Source organism: Phallusia mammillata, chromosome 2 (assembly GCF_965637545.1).
Source record: "Phallusia mammillata chromosome 2, kaPhaMamm4.hap1.1, whole genome shotgun sequence".
NCBI classification, from domain to species: Eukaryota; Metazoa; Chordata; class Ascidiacea; order Phlebobranchia; family Ascidiidae; genus Phallusia; species Phallusia mammillata.
Window position 1 is genome coordinate 1,253,607 of NC_137253.1, and position 19,057 is coordinate 1,272,663.

Below are 19,057 nucleotides of genomic sequence, written 5' to 3' on the forward strand. Positions count from 1 at the left end.
TTTGTAATTGATCAGTTTACATTGTGAAATATACGGAAGGTGATGTGATGTTCAAGTGTGCGTAAAAATGTTTTCACCAAGTTTCTATCGGTGATGCCGTAAATGTCTTAGTTTCTGTGATGTTCTCATCTCTTTATGCCCCAATCACCTTATTACTTTGCCTTCCAGTTAATCCAGACCTGACTTGTCATTCCTGCAGTTGACTGATAAAAGACAAGTGAACACCCGACACAACACAACATTTTTTCAAAATCAAATATCCCGAAACACGAGTTTTATAGCAAATATGTAACATATTATGGGGCACAGTATATTACCATCAAACTTGTCTATGACGGGACGAGTTGTGGGCGGTTCCTGTTGTAAATTATCGAGCTGTGATTTGATATTGTTGTGTACACGACTGATGCGAAAACAAATCGTCTACATTTCAATACCTGGACTCTATTGTACTGAATTAATTTTGAAACTGGATATAAAAATGGTACGTAACGGTACAGAAACACTACACTAGTACCACAGAATGGGGAAATGTCTGCAAAAACCTCGCGGTTGAAAATACGCCAATGTGAGAATATGTACATAAATATGACAGAATTTTAAAAGACGCAGCAGCCGCACCCTTAAAACTACGTTTACAAATAACACGTGACAAAGAAGTAGGAAATCTTGTTGGAGAAGCAAGCGGCGCGTAGGGCAAGGCGACTGAGTGTGACAACATGGGTGGATAACAGCCGGTTATAAAATGGAGGTAGGTAAACAACGACCACCAAAAATACCATGCCCAACATCGTGAGAGGTTTAATGACATTAAACAAACTCGTCTTGTTACTATTGATTCCACATTGATTTTAGTGGTTGTTGATTACTGCATGGTAATGTCGGTTGGATGTGACAGAGTAAAGCTCTACAATCTAACATGCTGCGCATAATCCTTTGATTAAACGTTTACCACTTTTTCAACACGAATTCAAATCAGTTTTGTTCACATCTGTATACGGGTCAGGGGCGATTTCAAAATTGTCGCTCTCTTTTGTCTTTTACGCCATCAAGTGACGACACTTGCGGAAACTGGTGACTCCCTTTCCAGACTTAAGAGCGCCTCTCGTGGTTGTATTCGGTTTGAAGGACAAGTGGGACAGTTGTACAGGGTCAAAATCAATGGCAATCTTCAGACTTTTACTTGTATAAATATTGTATTGGTGATAACTTGAACGTGAAATTAAAATAAATAAGTTTTTATTCTTTGAAACACTTTACTTGAAAATTTGCCTCACAATTACCACCACCCAATCAAAATCCAAACCCTTCCCAACCTTGCCAAAACATCAACATTCGACAACATAATTTTCATTCTCATCTATATAAACACGGCACATATGGCATAAAACTGCTTCAATGTATAATTCAGGTGGAAATGGCTGCTGTATGTGATTTTATTATTTCCCTCATCCAGTCTTTGCTAAATTAAACAAACATTTGTAGAGAAGAAGGCAAAAAAGTTTGTGTGGTTGCACTAAAATTGTCAAAAAGTGGGGAAATAATTATTTCTAACTTCAGAGCAATTTATTTGTCTTCGAGCAATAGGAAATTTACAACTGAACTTTTTAATCATTTAAAAATCAAGACAAATACTAAATCCCATGATTGAATGTATAAATTACGGTGTCACTGTGATGTCACAGACAAAACGCATGCAATATGCGAATGTGTATTGCGTTGCAAATTTTTTGCATTTTCCGCCTGCCTATGAAGCTCAATCTTGCGTCACATTTCCATTACATGAAATATTATCTAATTCTTCTTCAAGGGAAGAAATAAATTAAAGTTGATCTAAACTGGAAAAGCCGTAATTTGTGATACAACCAGGACCAGCTGAAAGAGGAAGTTGCAAAACGGTCTACTGCGAACAATACAGAGATTCTGTGATGTATTTTACAACACTTTGTTATGAGAAACACATTAAAAAGTAATTTGTAATGGATATCCATGTATTATTGTGCTGTATATATTAACACATAGGTATGTAAACAATAAAGATGCAAACAAGCAAGTGAACCTGTATTTAAGGAAGGCAATAATTTTCATTATAGAGTTAGCTTATTGTACTTTACACCAAAAAAGGTGAAAATATTCCCTTGGTGCTTGGAAATGTCAAGTTGTTGGTTTTCGATGTTTGTTGGTTTTCGATGTTTTTTTTCATCCAATTTATTTTGCTTGATACAGTGACATGATCCACCAACAGTAAACACAAATGCAATTAGATGAGGCTTCATTTAAATCGGAAAAGTTTTCATTAAAATAAGTGAGAAAACTTTCCATGTGCAAGAAGAGCAAAAAGCAGATGATTTAAACCAGGTTTGTTTTGATTATTCTCATAAACATTTATATATTATTATGTGTCCCCTTCCGAGAGGGATTACATATTTTTTGTGTGTGTTTGGTCAAGAAAGATTTACACACATGTTAGTTAAATTTTATTTTCCCAAAGTTTGATGTAGAATGACCCAGCAGTTCACACACAGGCCCCAAAAATGTGAAATTTTATAAACACCTCTCCTAACTAAAATATATGATCCAGGTTTTTTGCTTTGTTGGTTGGTGCAATGTGAAGTGTTTTTTGGTATTTTGTAACTTTTTGTTAGGTTTATCCATGTTTCACCCCTTAACTCCAAAAATGCAAGCCCCACTGTGCTGGAATTTTAAACGGTTGTTTGGTGTGGGTTCCTTGTTCTGTATTTTCATTTTTAGCTCAATCAGACAAATGGTCACAGTTTACAGCCCTAAATAAGTGAATGTGTGTTAAATGTTGACTAAATTCGACATCTATACTATATCACAAAAGTCCCAAGGTCAATTTGGCGGTTTAATGCAGAGCAGGAGGTCTCTGCTTGACGAACAAACAGGCAGTTTAGTAGGTGGTATTTTCATTGATTAGAATTGAGCTGTTTTTGCCAACAATGCTACATGTTTTATTACATTAGTATGTACTTTTTGAGTTTGAGCGAAAGTTTTATACCTTAGACGTGATTAAACTCAATAACTGGTACTTCAGGTAATATATGTCAGGGTAAAAGTTGGTATTAATATAACTGTAAAAAATAGTTGTCCCTGTAAGCCGCGATAAACGGACAGTTACTGAAGGTCAACCTGTAGGTATTGCAAAACATAGTTTAAAATGTCACAATGTTGCTTCTTTATTTTTGACAGATGAAATCGAGAAACAATACCGGAGTAATTTTAAGTTCGGCAAAACAGTTTTGTTCAACACTTAGGACTGTGTACTATTGAAAAAAGTGACAAAAGTTTATTGCACATTTGGCTGCTGCACATCATAGGCTACTGTTAGGCCAATGGTAAACATTTTGTTAAATGAACAACAGTTTGTTACTGATATCGTTGCTGCGAAATTGCTTCATGACTCTGAGTATCTGTATTATTTTTTTTAGGAAAACTTTTCACTGTTTTAAAACAGGCCATCGACAGAAATATCACAATGAAATGAATAATAATGGAAAAAGAGAGGAACATGAAGAAAACCCTTTCAAATTTTGATTGATCCTTTGTATTGGACTTCCTTAGGAATGAAAAAATAATCCCACCTTCTTCGTACGATAACCAATTCATAGAAACATGTGTGTGGGAACCTGTTCGTTAGCTTGCAAAAACAATCAGGTGTGTACATCAGGACTTGAAAAACTTTTTCGCGACACAATCCAATTTACTTGTTGTTTTAATGTGCTAATGACTTCATGTACCAACTTTTTTTCTAAATAATTGTGGTTGTGCCAGCAGATATCAGTAATAAAATGAGTGTTTTGTGCATGGAAGGCTGTATTTTAAGACCATGGCACAATTAAAACTATAAACAAGCAGTGTAACAGGTTAAATTGTTACTTCAATGTAAACACGCAAATCGGTTGGCTTGCCATGAAAAACCATCTTGCGTGCTAACCTTGGCGCCAGGGGTTGCCGACCCCTAGTGTAGGTCAATTAATGTGTAGTAAATAAGTTAAATATGACATGTAACGTAGAAAGTGGGAATTATATAGGAAAGCCACCTTTTGTAATTTTATCTTTCAGAAATATTATTAACACAGTAACGTTACAAACATGTACCTTTCAAAGCTGCCAATGCTTTTTATTATTTTATAAACACTTGCAAGATTACAAAGCCGGGTTTTTACTGAGTTAAACAAATTTCAAAATGTTATAATGCTAATTTTAGTGACAGAAACTTACTAATCAGAAATGATTTTACCATTTGTTCTATTACATATCACTTTTTTACTTTGTTTTGATTTAAGATTATTGAACAACTGGAACCCATCCACCTGCATTTGCAAGATTTTAATTTTAAATTTACTTTTGCAGGGTTCATGGAGAAATTGGAGATAAATGTGATTGTATCCGATCTTCTGACAATTGCCGATACTTGCAGTTTACTTGTGGAAACTTGTTGGTTTGAAAATGTACAGATGGTTGTGTTTGGTTGGGGCAACTTTGCAAGGTTTGTTGTTTTCTATTTGACATTTGTGTCATGATAAATTTATATTCCATTTTTGCACCAAAACTTTTTTACTGCAAAGAAACACATTTTTTGTAAGTTTGTGAAGTATTTTTAAAATTTGTTAAACCTACAATTTTTTGCTGCATTATGACATTTTTATTTGTTTTTCAGATTTCCAACTGGAAAATGATGTTTGTGACAAATATCCTGAATAGTTTGTGAAATGAGGAATTTTGAAATTTCATCAACATTTTCAGTAGGTTATATTTTTCCATTGTAGCAAATGGTGGACAAGAATGAAATTTGCTCGGTTCTGCTCAACAGATATTCATTGTCTAGATATCACTCAGCATCTGTTGGAACTTCTTTGGCGATGATGTCATTCATTTTGTCTTTGAAGAAATAAGCATATCCTCGTGTACAATAAGTTTTTTTTCTTCTTTAACTGTTAGTATTTTGTTTCTTTGGTGGTTGTAAAATATTTAACAATGTTCTCTATGCGTAACAGCTGTTGTTGTTTTTATATCAGTTCCAATGGGAAATATGTTGTAAATTCGGTAAAGTATTTGTCTAACTTTTGTAAAGCTACACAATATACTAGTTTTTTGTTGCCAACATTTTAGACACTGGAGTGAGCAAGAGACCCTGAAATCCCATACCAGTGGTTTTTGTTTAAGCTTTTGCGAATTTAAGCTAAAAGATACCAATCGAAAATCTTAAAAAAGCATGATTATTGTGTGACTAAATCAGTGGTTCTTAATCTTATACAGATGGCTTACCTCCTAACAACCTATTCTATCGCTGCATACCACCCAAACAAGTGGTTCCCACTGACCCCTGTTATAAATTGTATATGCCCGCTTTATGTTTCACTTTTGATTCATTAAACCTTTTGGAGCATATTTTCCACCTTCGCATTCCTTTAATTTCGATGAAGTTGCTGTATTGTAGCAGTTAACACAATAGATTCATACATTTTCTGGTATATACTTGACAAAACACTAATCCTATCAAGTCTATTGTCCATGTGTGTTATGATGCCACAATATGGAAAACAATCTCAAAAAGTCATTGTTCTTGGTACAAGTAAGGTGTGGTAAACAGTTTGGACTTGTATGCAGGATTTTAAAAACGGTTGCGAAACTAAACATATTTTTTTGTTGGTTAATGATACTAAACATATTTGCCTCCATGGGTCCCTGAAACCATCTCACAAACCCCTTGTGGTTCCCCAGGTTCGGGAACCACTGACCTAAACCCTGTTTGAACGATAGAGCAAGAAATAGGCCCATTTTCTCGACCTGGCCAGAATATTTAGCAACTTTAAAAGACTGCCCGAAACACGAGTTTCGCCCAAACCAGGGCTGATCAGTTGGGTCAGTTGAGTTGCAATTCTAGAACGCATGTCCATGACAGAAAGCTACTCGCGCCACAGTTTGAGAACCTCTGAGTTAAAGATTTAGTTAAATTATTTACGGTTGAACGGGATTCTTATGAGCCCAGGAGGACTTGGAAGGCGCAACGTAACTTGAGGTAATCCATTCGAGTTGATCACGATTAACCCGTTGATAATATCTCAAGGCTTGTTTAGTTATTGTCACTTCTCTACGTTGCAAAGAGCCCCCAAAATCCATGCTCAGGATAATGCTCTAATTGAATTCCGATCTAGTTTGTCGTAGTCTCTTTAGCAAACTCTCGGCTAAATTATTATGCAGTGGGTCTCGGAACTCGTTTGGCGCGACCTGTGCCTGTAGTGAACAGGGTAAATGTTTTTGATTGAATCTTGAGTTGTCACCTTTCCACACGAAAATCGAGACTGCGTTTGGCACAGTTAACCAGCGGTTAATCTCACGCTTAGCTTCGTTTGATAACTCTATACAACGATCCCTGATGGCTGGGACACACTTGCCTGAGCGCCTTTTCACGTTAGGTTCTGGAGGTCTAATGCAGTGCTCTTCAACAGGTGTGCACGGTGCTAGGGTGCACCAAAATATGCATGGGGTGCACCAGTACAAAAAGGTATACAAGGGTGCATCATAAACTTTTAATGAACCATTAATATTTGACTTTTAGGATATTAGAAAAAAAGATGTAGGATTCAAATGTATAAATGAACCGCTGTATTGTTTTAAAATGTGGATGTGTAATTTGATTTTTGTTTCGGTTTAATTGACATTATGATATGCAAAATGTTATCGTTTTTACCTCAGTTTACCATTTAAGTAAACAGGGTGCATCAGTTCGTCACAAAAACTAAGGGTTCACCAAACCAAAAAAGGTTGAACAGCACTGGTCTAATGAATTTAGGCGTCTTAGAACGTTCTGAAATTCATGCGATTCTCCTGCGAATTATCTTGAAATCCTGATTTTTGCGCTGTACGTAATCAATACCTGATAAAAACACACAGAGCGGTTCTTTAATTTCCCAAAACTGCTACTGCTTTTCAATATATTATAACGCTTGCAAGATTATAAAGTCTGGTTTTGACTTGGTTTGTTTAAAGTCGTTATAAAACACAGGTTGTTTAATCTATTGTTACTTCGTAGAGTCTCTGTCACCCTCATAGATGCCGTTTTGTGTCCAAATTAATACAGCATAGCGAAAAACACATTGATTTTTACAAACTGGAGAGCTTTAACGCGAATTTGATTGGCAAAATGGATTAAACTGTTTTGCAAAAATCAAATAATTTATGTGTTTTTCCCTATACTCACTGTACACCCACTATGTTATTTTGCACACAAAATGGCGTCCATGAGGCTGGAACAATGGATTAAACAACTTGTGTTTTCTAAACACTTTGGGTTTGTTGAATTCCAAATTACTACCTTGCTAATGTTGGTGACAAGAATCAATAACTGCTGGTTTTAATTCTAAGATTATTAAGTGACCAGAGCAAAGATTTTAGTTATATTTTACTTTTGCAGAATTCATGGAGAAATTGTTTATATATGTGATTATATGGGAGCTTCTGACAATTATCCAGAGTTGCAGTTTACTTGTGGAAACTTGTTGGTTTGTAAATGTACAGATGGTTGTGTTTGGTCGGTGCAACTTTGCAAGGTTTGTTGTTTTTAAATATTTAACTTATTGTGATCAGTTATAACGCTAATATAAAATTCAAAACATATGACATATGTCTAAAACTAATTTCAAAACAGTTTTACCGCATTAGTCTTATTCTCCATGTTTCACTGTCACAAACGCCCCATTATTGTAACTTCATTTAATTTTTTGTCTTTTTTGTCATTCTTTAAAACCTACAACTTTCTCACTACAAATAAACTCCGCATTTTCGACTAATTCTTTGTTTTTTTCAGATTTTTGCGGAAACTGATGTTTGTGTGACAAATATCCTGAAAAGTTTGTGAAAATCGAGGAATTTTGAAATTTCATCAACATTTTAAGAAAGTTCAAATTATAGTCACTAAAATACAGAGATTTTGCACAAAGTCAAGAAAATACAAACAAAGTTTATTTACAATGAAAATGTGAATTTGTTCCACAATAATTTTGTCACTGACAAAACTTTTTGCTTTGCAGCAAACTTAATCACTTGTTCAACTTTGCTTTGCTTCTTTGCAAATTCCTAACACTTCTTGCAATAAATTCTCCTCGTTCTTTCTCAGTTAAACCCTCCGCTGTTTTGAAGGCTTCGATTGATTTTGTGTAATATTCGATTGCTTCTTTGAATCGTGAAGTTTTAGTGCAAACAAAACCAAGATTGTTCAACAAGTGACCGTAGACTAAATACTTTGAACTTTCATTCCCGAACTTTGTTTCCATAAGTTCAAGTCCAAGTTTTATTGTTGTTTCCTCTGATGCCAAATCCCCGATGTAAAGTTGACACATTTCAATGTGATGCAAACACCAAACCTCCACTTCACATCGAATTTCTTCGTTTATTTGAAGGTCACGGGTTTGCCGAATCATGTCACGCATCAGTGGGATCACGTGATCGCGTACGATTTCTCTGTTTCTTAACTTCGTAAATAAATCAGAATTTTCCAACCAAAGTTCGATTGTTTGTTGAATTTCCCACGCACAATTCTCTACACTTCTCGCTACAGCGGAGTCGGGATTTTTCTTCACATAGAAATCTGCGGCAATGCTGGCAAACAAAATAGCTTCCAAATACTTTCTGTCATTTCGATATTTTGTGGCTTCGGCTTTCAAGTCTTCTGCAGTGACCCCCAGTTGACTTTCAATTAACCTTGAAATTTGTTGTTTTGTCGTTTTTGCTTCGTCATACTTTTTTGTTTTTAATAAATCAATATATTTTTGTACGAGTTGATTGAAGTCGTCACCTTCATCTAAAAATAAATCAAAGCTTTGTTTTAATAAAAATAATGAAGTTTTAAATTAAAAAACACCAAACAAAAGTTGGTAAATTCCGATAGGTGGCGTAAAAAGCTAAATTATTAGATTAGGTGTCAAACAGGGGTAGGGTTAATAAGAGGCTGAAGTTAAGTTTCAATCAGTTTTTTACAAGGTCTTATCCCAAACCAAACAGCTTTAATTAACTGTCAGAATTTTAACAGTTATTTATTTAAGATAATTCATTATTATTATGATGTTCTGGTATTTTTGTTTTCCAAAATTAAACTAGAATGGTGGCTTTCTGATATACTTCCATTTTATATATTCTGTACGATATTTACCGATTTTCTATACACATCATTTAATCTACACATATGATTGTTTTTGCAAACAAAAACTAATGGGTTGTAGCGGCAACATACCAATACCCGCCATTTTGTATAGCTTTTTCCATATCAAAAGCACAGCCGCGTACAGCAGACTAGAAAACTAACTTCTCGTACGTCATAGAAAATACACGCTCTAAAATATCTCCAAATTCCTCCTGTCTAGCGCACTCTCGGAGCGCTCGGGAATCCCCTCACTCCTGCCTATATATAGGGCGATTTTTGGGGAAAATGCCAGTTTTACGTTAATAGGTAGGAAAAAGAAAAGGACAGGCAGGAAAAAAAGAAAATGCAGACCTGCGTTAGCTTAGATAAGGATAGAAAAATGACAAAGTGTTTGAATTTAGTTAGAAGTGGCTGGACTTAGAAATTTTAACAGTTGTTAGAAAAATGACAAAGTGTTTGAAATTAACTTGAAGCAGCTGGAAAGAGTTGCAAGTTAATACTGAATCGTCTTTGAGAAACATTACCTGTACTATTAAATATTTAAATCAAGTTTTGGATTCTTTTATATTTTGGTGTTAATTGGTAATTACTGTTTTCTCTTTAATTACGATTCTATTTGAATAAGACTTCTTGAAACATTTCTGTCGCTGATAACCAAATAAACCAACAATGTGGTCAACGGATTATACAAGTGGTGCTTTCTGGAGTTTATCTCCAAAGAATCTTGAGGCAGCAGTTTGAACTATAAACTTAGAGAGGCTCATAGCGCAAACCTATTGCGTTGTTCATTTGTGAGAGTAGCATCACCAGTACTTGAAGCCGCCTGAACTCCGCAGGGTCCCCACACACGTGTTGGTGCGGATTTACAGTAAACAAATGTTGCGGTGATTTTTAAATTCTTAAGAACAAATTTTTAGAAAGCATTAACCCAACAATAAAAAATTTTGTTGTATTTTTTGCACTATTATTGTCGCATAATTACAAAAACATCAAAAAAGAACGAAACAAATACTTTCAATTTAATCTCTTGCTTTGACCCAGATATTGTCGTCCAAGGTCGGGTTTTAAACACAATTTTTCTAGAAAGCTGTAACAGTTGTGCTACAGACAATTAAAAAGCGATTTGCTGCAAGTGTATACATAACTTTTCATTTAACTTCGTTTCGCAAAACGAGTTTTTCATTTAACTTTGTTTCGCAAAACAAGTACCATTGACCTGTAGTAACCTTTAGGGTGCACACACCAAACGAATGTTTGACCTTTTGACACCCTTTTCAATAGCACGCCGTCCTTGGTGTTCAACAACACCGTTTGACCTAATTTATACATGCCTTGAGTATTTGATTCAAAAAAAAAAACGCTACGTTATGACGAAAGAAAGTTCTGAACTGTGTTAGTAATACCTACTAATTGACCTTAAGTAACCCGTGGTCATGCAGCGGCCAACCTGACAACGAGCATTTAAAAAAACTTTTATCTTGCGAAAAAGTCAAGCTTATTTTTTTCATATTTAGTTTGTTTAACAAAGTTTTGCTTGACATTATACGAAACCGAAGCACGCTGATTAGGTTTAAATCGCGTCATATGTGTGAAACCTTTGCCAACTGAAAATGTGAGTGATAACTTAATAAAACGACTTAGCATTGCTGTGCAAAACAGCTGATTTCTGATCACCGAAACGACGTCTCGTAAAACGTCTGTCCGACGTCAAGCTGAACCCTCCCGCTTTGCCCTATTATTCGTAAACGTACTCTCTTGGGACTTCTGCCTACAGATAAGCCTTTTTACATGAGCGAATCGAATCGTATCGTTGATGCGCACTGTGTGACGTCACGATTTCGATTCGCTAAAGCGTAAAATTACATGTTGCCGAACCGAATTGCATTCAAGGTTTTCAACTTTGCGCAAAAACGATATGGTGGTTATTATAAAGTGATATACAAACATAAGGTCGCTTAATTGGTAATTTTAAAGTATTTTTAGACTTTTAGTCTATTCAGCAGTTGTTTGCGTCGAGTTTAGACATACCAAATGTATGAGTTTCTTTATTGTGAACAGTTAAACTATCAGGAGTAGTTGGAAGAAACATTCAAAGTGTATAGATTACTCTGACTTTATTGTCCAATAGTAATACGTGCTGATTTCTGAGTTTACATACTAAAACTGTATTACATTTCCAGGCCATGTAGCACATTAAAAAAACTCCTTTATATGACTGTACAAATATATTAAATCTGTTTCATTAGAGTCTTTGGTGCGTTATATGTATAAAAAACGACTAATTTGTACAACTTTGCACCAGTTGGACGAAAAAGTTATTGAAATTTATAACTTGGTGTTTGGAACGTACGTTCAGCATTAACTACAATTTTCCCCGTTATATTCGGCACCAAATTAAAAAACTACATATGGTTTCAAGTTGACCTACTTGTTCACGAAAGAGTTCTCCTAAGCGTATTGGCGCCTAAGCGTATTCAAACCACCTGTGCCGAGCGCATCGAGCATCGGAGAAGTCTAATATGCTTTGCCTTTTTTTCTTTTTCGAAAACGAGAGAAATGCGTATCGAATGCAGTGCTTCCCAACCTTTTCCAGCTCACGGCCCACTTTTAAAATTAAATTTTTTGGCGGACCACCGTTTAATATTGCGATAAAATCACAATGGAAAAAGAACTAAAATTAGGAAAGAAAAATAATAATCGCACAAGCAATACTTTGTTAATGTGAAGCGTTAGCTTGGTGGTTTGACATGACGAGATCAAGTCGGAATTTATTGGGAGACAAGCTCACATATCAGTGTTAAGACTGTTTCGTGTCTTCAATTTCGTTATAGGTACTAAAACAAGTAGTATTGTGATGCGACAATTGCAGTTTAGGTACTGCTATGACGTAACAATTGCAGTTTATATGTGTGATAAAGCTTTGTTTACGTGAAATCTTAAGCGGCTTCCATAGGAACTAATATTTTATTTTAGAGAAATATAGTTAAACTTCACAGAAACCGTGTAACTCTTTTAAATCGTGTAACTTTTTGGTATGGTAATAGTTTGAAAAGCTTCGCGGCCCACCAGAAAGAACGTCGCGGCCCACCTGTTGGGAAGCGCTGGAATAAGCGTATCGAATACGCTTAAACACTCCATGTAAAGAGGCTTAGTGTCTTTCTTGACCAAACGAGCGTTAGACACATTTACGTTTCGGGGGCCTGTGGGTGTGTTGCTGGGTCATTCGGGGTCAAACTTCAGGTGGACCAAGTTCAGATTAATATCTAACATATGTCCCAATTTGAATAAATTTGAAGCACTCTTTCTTTACTAAACGAGCGTTACAAACCAGCGTTAAAAATTTTACGTTTCGGGGGCCTGTGGGTAAACCGCTGGGTAATTTGGGGTCAAACTTTTCGTGGACCAAGTTTGGATTAATATCTAACATATGTCCAAATTTGAATAAATTTGAAGCACTTTTTCTTGACCAAACGAGCGTTACAAATCAGCGTTAGACAGAAAAAAGAAAAAAGAAAAAAGAAAAAAAGAAAAAAAAATACGGACAAAAACAATATGTGTCCCCTTCAGGGAAGGGGACACATAATTACAAAAACTTGATGTCATTGTTGTCGAAGAAAGATTTTGATGCGTCACAATGCTATTATTATTATTATTATTATAGTTAAAAAGAACAATTTGACGTTTTCAGGTTCACTGCATCTTATGTAATAATTACCACATTAGTCCTACCATTTGCGATACATGTATTTGATCTAAATAAGTGAACTAATTTTAAGTGATGCGTCCCTATCTTTACACCAGGGAGTCAAAATGTTTGTGATGTGTGTTCAGGTAGGATTGAAAGAGCTACTAACACAGGAACTCACATCACAGACCAGTTAATTTTCGACATGTGGCGCAACGGAGCATTGGCGTTTGTTATGGCAATAATTGCTGGCTTAGAAATTTAGCACGCGAGTTCCTGTGTTAGTTGCTCTACCAGTTCGATTTGGGTTTAATGTCTATTGTTTTTTAGGTATTGTGGTTTTTAAAAACTTCATCATTTTACGTGTTTATTTCCTGTGTAAAAACATGCAACCTTATACCGGAGCTGTAAACACATGAACTGGCTGTTGTTGGAAAACATGCAACCACTAAATTACTGCATATCGCAGCAGAGTAGCAAAACCAACTTAAGATTTAACGGTCGTGGTGTAACGAACGAAATAGTCAATTCAAAAACGGCAAGAAATTGTTTGGTTGTCCATGGAAATGCGCTCAAGTCTAAAACAGGAACCTTTTTCCAAAGAACTAAAAAATAATCACTCGACTGATTGGACTGAAACTTTAAACAGCAAACAATAAGAATTATATTTAACAATTTAAACAAAGTCATCTGTTTGCGCTGTTGGCAAAATGTGCTAAAAACGAGACAACCTGGCGAAAATCCGCTAAAATAATGAAAAGTGGAATTGAAGGTGAAAAATAAGTTCGGGCCGTCGCTACTTTATAGCTGATATTGGTTTTGGTTCGCTGCATGCAAAGTGTTGCCTAACCCCGCTCTAACGAAATGCCTGAAATGTGACAAACCCTTATTTGAAGACTAGATTTTGGCATTTATCTGTGGTTAGATAGTTTGTTTCGACATTTTTTTTTCATTCCAAAGATAAAAAAATACAGTTTAAATAAATGATGTTTTACTTAAACGTGAGGATTAGCACTGGATTTTGGGAGAAGTGGCACTGGAATGCTTTTGTAAAAGAAATTTGGTAAACCAGAAACTTAAAGAAATTGAGTCGTCAGATACACAAAAATGACTTTTAAATGATTATTACGTGTCTATTTGTGATTGGTTTACCTGCAGGTTGCTGTGGTAATGTGATGCTGGAATGAGCGATTTCCTTTCGTGGTGCAGTGGGACGTTTCTCATCACCGTGTCCAACTGGAGCTAAACAATAGTAAAAAAAGACATTTCCAAAGTGACTCTTTCAATAGAGAAACCCGGCTTCTGGGACTTCCCCTTATTGATAAGTGGAAGGAAATACTTTATTCGCTCGATTTTTTTTAACCAACTTTAAAATCATACCAGGGCGGGTAGCTGATTAGAGGCGCAAAAATCTTGCCACGTAAACGGACATGCATGAATGGTAGCACGTGGTCCGCATCAACAAAAACATGGTACACGGTTGCCATGACACCCTCCAAAAACAAAATGGCGGTTTGCATAGCGCTAAGCTCGAGTGGTAACGGTGATTTTGCAAAAAAATATGCCTTCAAATTTTAAACGATGGTAAAAGTTTACTGGTTGCAAACAAGTTTGCAGACACAGAGTTGTAGGTCGGGCCGAGTTCTGGTTGGGTACTTTTGGGGTTCTAGCCGGGTTGAGGCCTGTGTTTCTTCCAAAAAACTGGCCCAACTTTACACTCTGTGTCAGTATTTTTTGCAATAATTTGACCTAGCCAAGTAGCCAGTTGCTGAACCTGACCTAATGTCAAACAGCCCTAAAACGCTTTGTTTAAAACCAATTGTTTTTTTGTGTTTGTTGTCTTGGTCTTTCCTAAGGCTTATATGAATACGCATGTCAATCAAACTTTCGGACCTAAACGGGTTTCTTAAAAACGATTCGGGTCGGGTTTTGGGCTTGAATATTTGGGTTCGGGCCGGATTTTGGGCTTATATTTTCAGAATCGGGCCGGGTTCGAGCTCCAATTTCAAGCCCGTTTATACAACTCTGTACAGACAGCCGAATTTTGACTGACCTTCAGCGTTTTTTGCATTTGAATATGATCGCTTAAAAGTTCAAAAAATTTTAAGGTTTTGTTTTTTTGTGGAGTTTTTATATAAATGCTGATTATGAACTAGCTAGTGTTACGTCATTTTATGACATAACACGGTGTATAAGTAAAAGGACATTTGAAATAAGCAACAAGAACTTGGTCACACATATAGCCACAAACGTCATAAACACTCGGAACCCTCAACCCTTTTATATTCGGTTATGTAGTAAAGCGCATTTGTCGAGTCATCATCTCTAGGTGAATGGTCTTTTGTTTTTAGATCAACATATTTTAACATGTGATTTCGTAATATTTGGATTGTACGCAATGTTTTATGATTCGCAAGAACTGCTAACTAAAGCCGAATTATCGGTGTCAACTCAAGTGTAACTGAAAACTTCTTCTCTCAAGTAAATGCTTTTCTCTCTCCTTTTTCTAATATTGCTCTCTCGTTTTCAGTATATAACAACTGTAAAATTTGGAGTAAAAGACTCCACTGTGGAGTTTTGTGTTTACGTTTCATGTCTCTATGTGTTTACCAAATTTCTGATCCGGTCTTTTGCTAAATATAATTCTAACCATACTAAATGCAGTGGCGCTGTACTTTACTTCATGCAGGATAGGCAACTCGATATATAACAAAATGGAACTCACGTGCGTCTTTATGGCTATCGTGTGGAATAAATGAGACTCATTTACTAGTTGATATTTGTAGGACTAAAGATTAGGTTTATCACGGCAGCATGAGGCGCAACAGCTAGCTATTGATAATTTTGGTTTGTCCACCAGCTTTCCGCAGTTCCGGGCTGGTTTATTCGATAGAGCAGTGGTTCCCAACCTTTTTACACCGTGGGAAAAAATGTAAAAAAATCCACGGACTGGCAACAAAAGATCTTAGTAAATGCAACAGATATTTGTAAGCTTTTGTTCACCAAAGTTGTCGCTGCGCAACATAAGGCAAGATTTAGTCAAGATTTATGTTTGCTGTTGTTTCGCTTCCAGAATGAATTTCATCTCAAAAGCGAAGTGTTTTACAAAAATATGTTGAATGCTAGACACAGTTAGCATTCTATTTTAAAAAGTAGTTTCGCCATGCGGTGTATTGCAGCTAAATTTGCTACCTATTAAAACCAAAAGCTTTCTTTGCGTCCACTGCATGGTGATTAGGTGGGGTGTTGCATTAAATGTATTGATTTTACACCCTAAGAATTTTAAGGTATTTTTTACAAACCACCAAAAAATACCTGGTGTTTCTTTTAAAGTTGGCTTTTTTTCTTTTTTGACTCCAAACAGCTTTCGGAGACTTCGTCTAAAACCAGAAGTTTTGCGGAAATTTGAGGCTCCACCTTTATAACAAAAGTACTTATATGCATTGGTCGAGATGTTTGAACAAAAAAGGATGTCGCTTTTTACGTTTATTTGGGCCTTTATTTTCACCATTAAACTTATTAACAGATCCGTATATATTGTTCCAAAGTATTTGTATGACTTTCACGTGTTTATTTGTGATTGGTTTACCTGTAGGTTGCTGTGGTGATGTGCTGGAATGGGGAATGTCTTTGACCAGGGTTCTTGCAGGTCTTGTTTGATCTAAACACAACAAAAAACTTTAAAAACGTTTTTGTTCAACTTTGGTAACTTTTCTTGCCAAGATGCTGCGATCTGCTACTGGAGGGAATTTCCCCTTGATGAGAAGATGATACTTGCTCTTGAGCGCCCCCTGTTGGTTGACGCGCTTGTTGCTGTGGTGATTTGCTGGAATGGGAACTTTCCTCTGTAGATTCGGTAGAGCGTTGAACTCCGGTACTTGCAGAATCGCTGGAATCTAAACACAAAGATGACCTTAGAATGCGCTTAAAACATGTTGTTGTTTATATCCCGCTAGTTGGCGCAAACACAGTCGATAAAGTTTTCAATTTCTTATACCCGGGTGCTGAAGTTGGTGGTTTTCCCTTGAAACTTCGACAGATGATGTTTTCGGTTGTGTGATTTCTATGGATGTATTGGCCTTACTACTCTCTGTTCCTTCATTGGAATCTGAAAATTTGTGACAAAATTATCGGTCACAATGCAACTATCAACATTATGAAAAAAACTACAAGTTTCAGTCAATGTATTTCATACCCGGCTGCTGTGGCCTGCTGCTGGTGGGAATTTCTCCTTGTTGAGAAGGAGAAGACTGTCTGTGCTCTTGTGCGCCCGCTGGTGGTTCGCCTGACCGTCCCTCTGTGCCGACTGATGTGGAGGGAACTAAAAACATTTTGGTTATTTTGCGAAAAAATGTTTAGTTTGTAATTTTACCTTGAAAATTTCTGGTCCGGGTTGAAAAGTAGTGAAGAGGAACGCGTTGACCTTCGCTGACTTGCGGTTGCTCGTTCAAACCCATTTGAGTCAAAGTCGTCAAAACTTGAGACAGTAACATTTCTAGGTTTTGCTTTTGCAGCAGCTTTTCCAATTCTTCTTTTATCTCAGTCATTGTGGGACGTTTTGTGGGATCTTGATCCCAGCATCGCTTCATCAGTAGTTGGAGTTGCTCTGCGATTTCTCTGTCTTCACCGACCAAAGTTTGTATCCAATCCTGTATTTCCTGACAATCTGGTCTTTTTCCTCTCTTGATTTCCTCCAACAACTCTCTTCGCTGCCCGTCAGACAGATTTGGATACGAAGCTTTACGAGCAAGAGCAGAGAAAATTATCATTCCGAATGAGTACACGTCGTGTTTCGTCTTGGGTTTCATGGCTGGGTCCTTCAATTTTTCAGGAGCGGTGTAGTAGGGAGTGAATTGGAGCCTTTCTTTCTTGGTTCGTGCCAAAGGATTCACAGTTGCCAAGGTACTGTGTGTTGCCAGTTCGGCCGCCCCGAAGTCGACAATTTTGCAATGGAGCTCTTCAGTAAGCATAATGTTGTCTGGTTTTAAGTCCTGATGAATCAAACGTTTGTCGGGTAAATTGTGACAGAAAGCCATTGCTGATGATATTTGGGATAAGAACCGAACGCGCATAGCAAGGCCTAGTGCTTTGGATGTATCGAGTAGCAGCTTTCTCAAGTTACCGCCCTTGCAGTATTCCATCACAATGCCCATTGTGAAAGGCCATTTGACGTAACCAAGAACCCGAACGACATTTTCATGATCTGCTTTAAGTAAGTGTTGCATTTCTTCTTTGATCCTGAGAAATCAGTTAGATAAATGTGATTGTACTGGTTTTCGTGTCAAAAACTTTACAACTTACGCTTTCACAACCAAGGAATCCTCGTGTGGTCCATCAGGAACATCAAATACTTTGATGGCAACTTTCTTCTTTAACCCATTGTGGTATCCAACTATAACATCCCCGAAACTTCCTGAACCGGCCTCAAACTTGTTAGGGTCACACGTGATGTCACGACAGTCCAATTCTTGTAACTTGAAAACAAATTGTAAATCTCTTATGTGTAATGACAAATATAACGGCTCAAGCAGACGTAAAAAGCGACATGCTTTATTATTACACCAAATGTCCAACGCATCTCTAGACCTAAAATCCAGGCATTAGCAGAACGGCTTTCACTGGCCACGTTGGAATTTTTGAATTAAATGTGACGTAATGTAACCGAACCTTGAGCAGGGCTGAACGTAATTATTCGACCACAAAAAAACTTCTGGCTGTAATGTTTGTAACAAAGTTGTACCAGTGCTACTCGGTCGGTGAAACAAAATTTACTTTACGGACGGACCATTCTTTGCTGGCTCTGGAAACGTGAAAAATTATATCCACAACCCCGATCGCGGGATGGTTAAGTAAAGGTAAGTGTCAGAAATTTGAAGCTGTTAAAAAAGAATCGGCCATGCACACTTTGCCATTATTGGTCTCGCTACCCCTAGTCTCTTGCTGGAAGCAGGAGTGCTTGGTTGTCGTGGTAACTGTACGCAGCGATTTTGTGATTGTTTTGCCACAGAGCTTAGACAAGCGGATCGACTTCCTGCATCCAACCACGCACCTCTGGAATGGAGAGGTCGAACGCAACAATAAGATAATTTACTATGGTCCAAACTTATATACAGCAAGATAACCGACGATGGGACGAAGCATTATCATAGGGGTGGTGGCTGCCTGCAACGCGAGTGCCCACGATGCAACGGGAGAAGCTCCTCATACTC

General features: G+C 36.9%; 2 protein-coding genes and 1 long non-coding RNA gene across 7 annotated transcripts; 1 reads left to right on the forward strand and 2 right to left on the reverse strand.

Annotated features, from left to right (window-relative positions):
* Positions 1–1,555: 1,555 nt before the first annotated feature.
* LOC145214382 (uncharacterized) lies at positions 1,556–5,412 on the forward strand. Of its 4 annotated transcripts, none has more exons than XR_013857045.1 (7): positions 1,556–1,969; positions 2,227–2,358; positions 3,211–3,356; positions 3,476–3,675; positions 4,375–4,510; positions 4,682–4,766; positions 4,835–5,412. It is a non-coding gene; the product is annotated as an uncharacterized LOC145214382 (long non-coding RNA). The 4 variants fall into 4 exon arrangements; XR_013857042.1 differs by having other exon boundaries at positions 1,557–1,969; positions 3,450–3,675; XR_013857044.1 differs by lacking the exon at positions 1,556–1,969 and adding an exon at positions 1,971–2,022 and having other exon boundaries at positions 3,450–3,675.
* Positions 5,413–7,969: 2,557 nt separating this feature from the next.
* Positions 7,970–17,539, reverse strand: LOC145214123 (uncharacterized). 2 transcript variants are annotated; one of them, XM_080082589.1, is made up of 7 exons: positions 17,221–17,539; positions 17,044–17,169; positions 16,846–16,956; positions 16,589–16,744; positions 16,438–16,509; positions 16,164–16,265; positions 7,970–8,824 (listed from the first exon to the last, which is right to left on the reverse strand). In XM_080082589.1, exons 1-7 carry the CDS (start codon positions 17,435–17,437, stop codon positions 8,064–8,066), a joined length of 1,545 nt encoding a protein of 514 aa, XP_079938715.1. In that variant the 5' UTR covers positions 17,438–17,539; the 3' UTR covers positions 7,970–8,063. The 2 variants fall into 2 exon arrangements, 1 of the variants encoding a protein (XP_079938715.1); XR_013856975.1 differs by lacking the exons at positions 16,164–16,265; positions 16,438–16,509; positions 16,589–16,744; ... (1 more) ...; positions 17,044–17,169; positions 17,221–17,539 and adding an exon at positions 14,001–14,057 and having other exon boundaries at positions 8,771–8,824.
* Positions 17,437–18,426, reverse strand: LOC145215577 (maternal embryonic leucine zipper kinase-like). The gene is made up of 4 exons (XM_080084293.1): positions 18,409–18,426; positions 18,150–18,322; positions 17,633–18,086; positions 17,437–17,586 (listed from the first exon to the last, which is right to left on the reverse strand). The coding sequence occupies exons 1-4, from the start codon at positions 18,424–18,426 to the stop codon at positions 17,437–17,439; spliced, it is 795 nt and encodes a 264-aa protein (XP_079940419.1).
* Between the last annotated feature and the right edge of the window lie 631 nt (positions 18,427–19,057).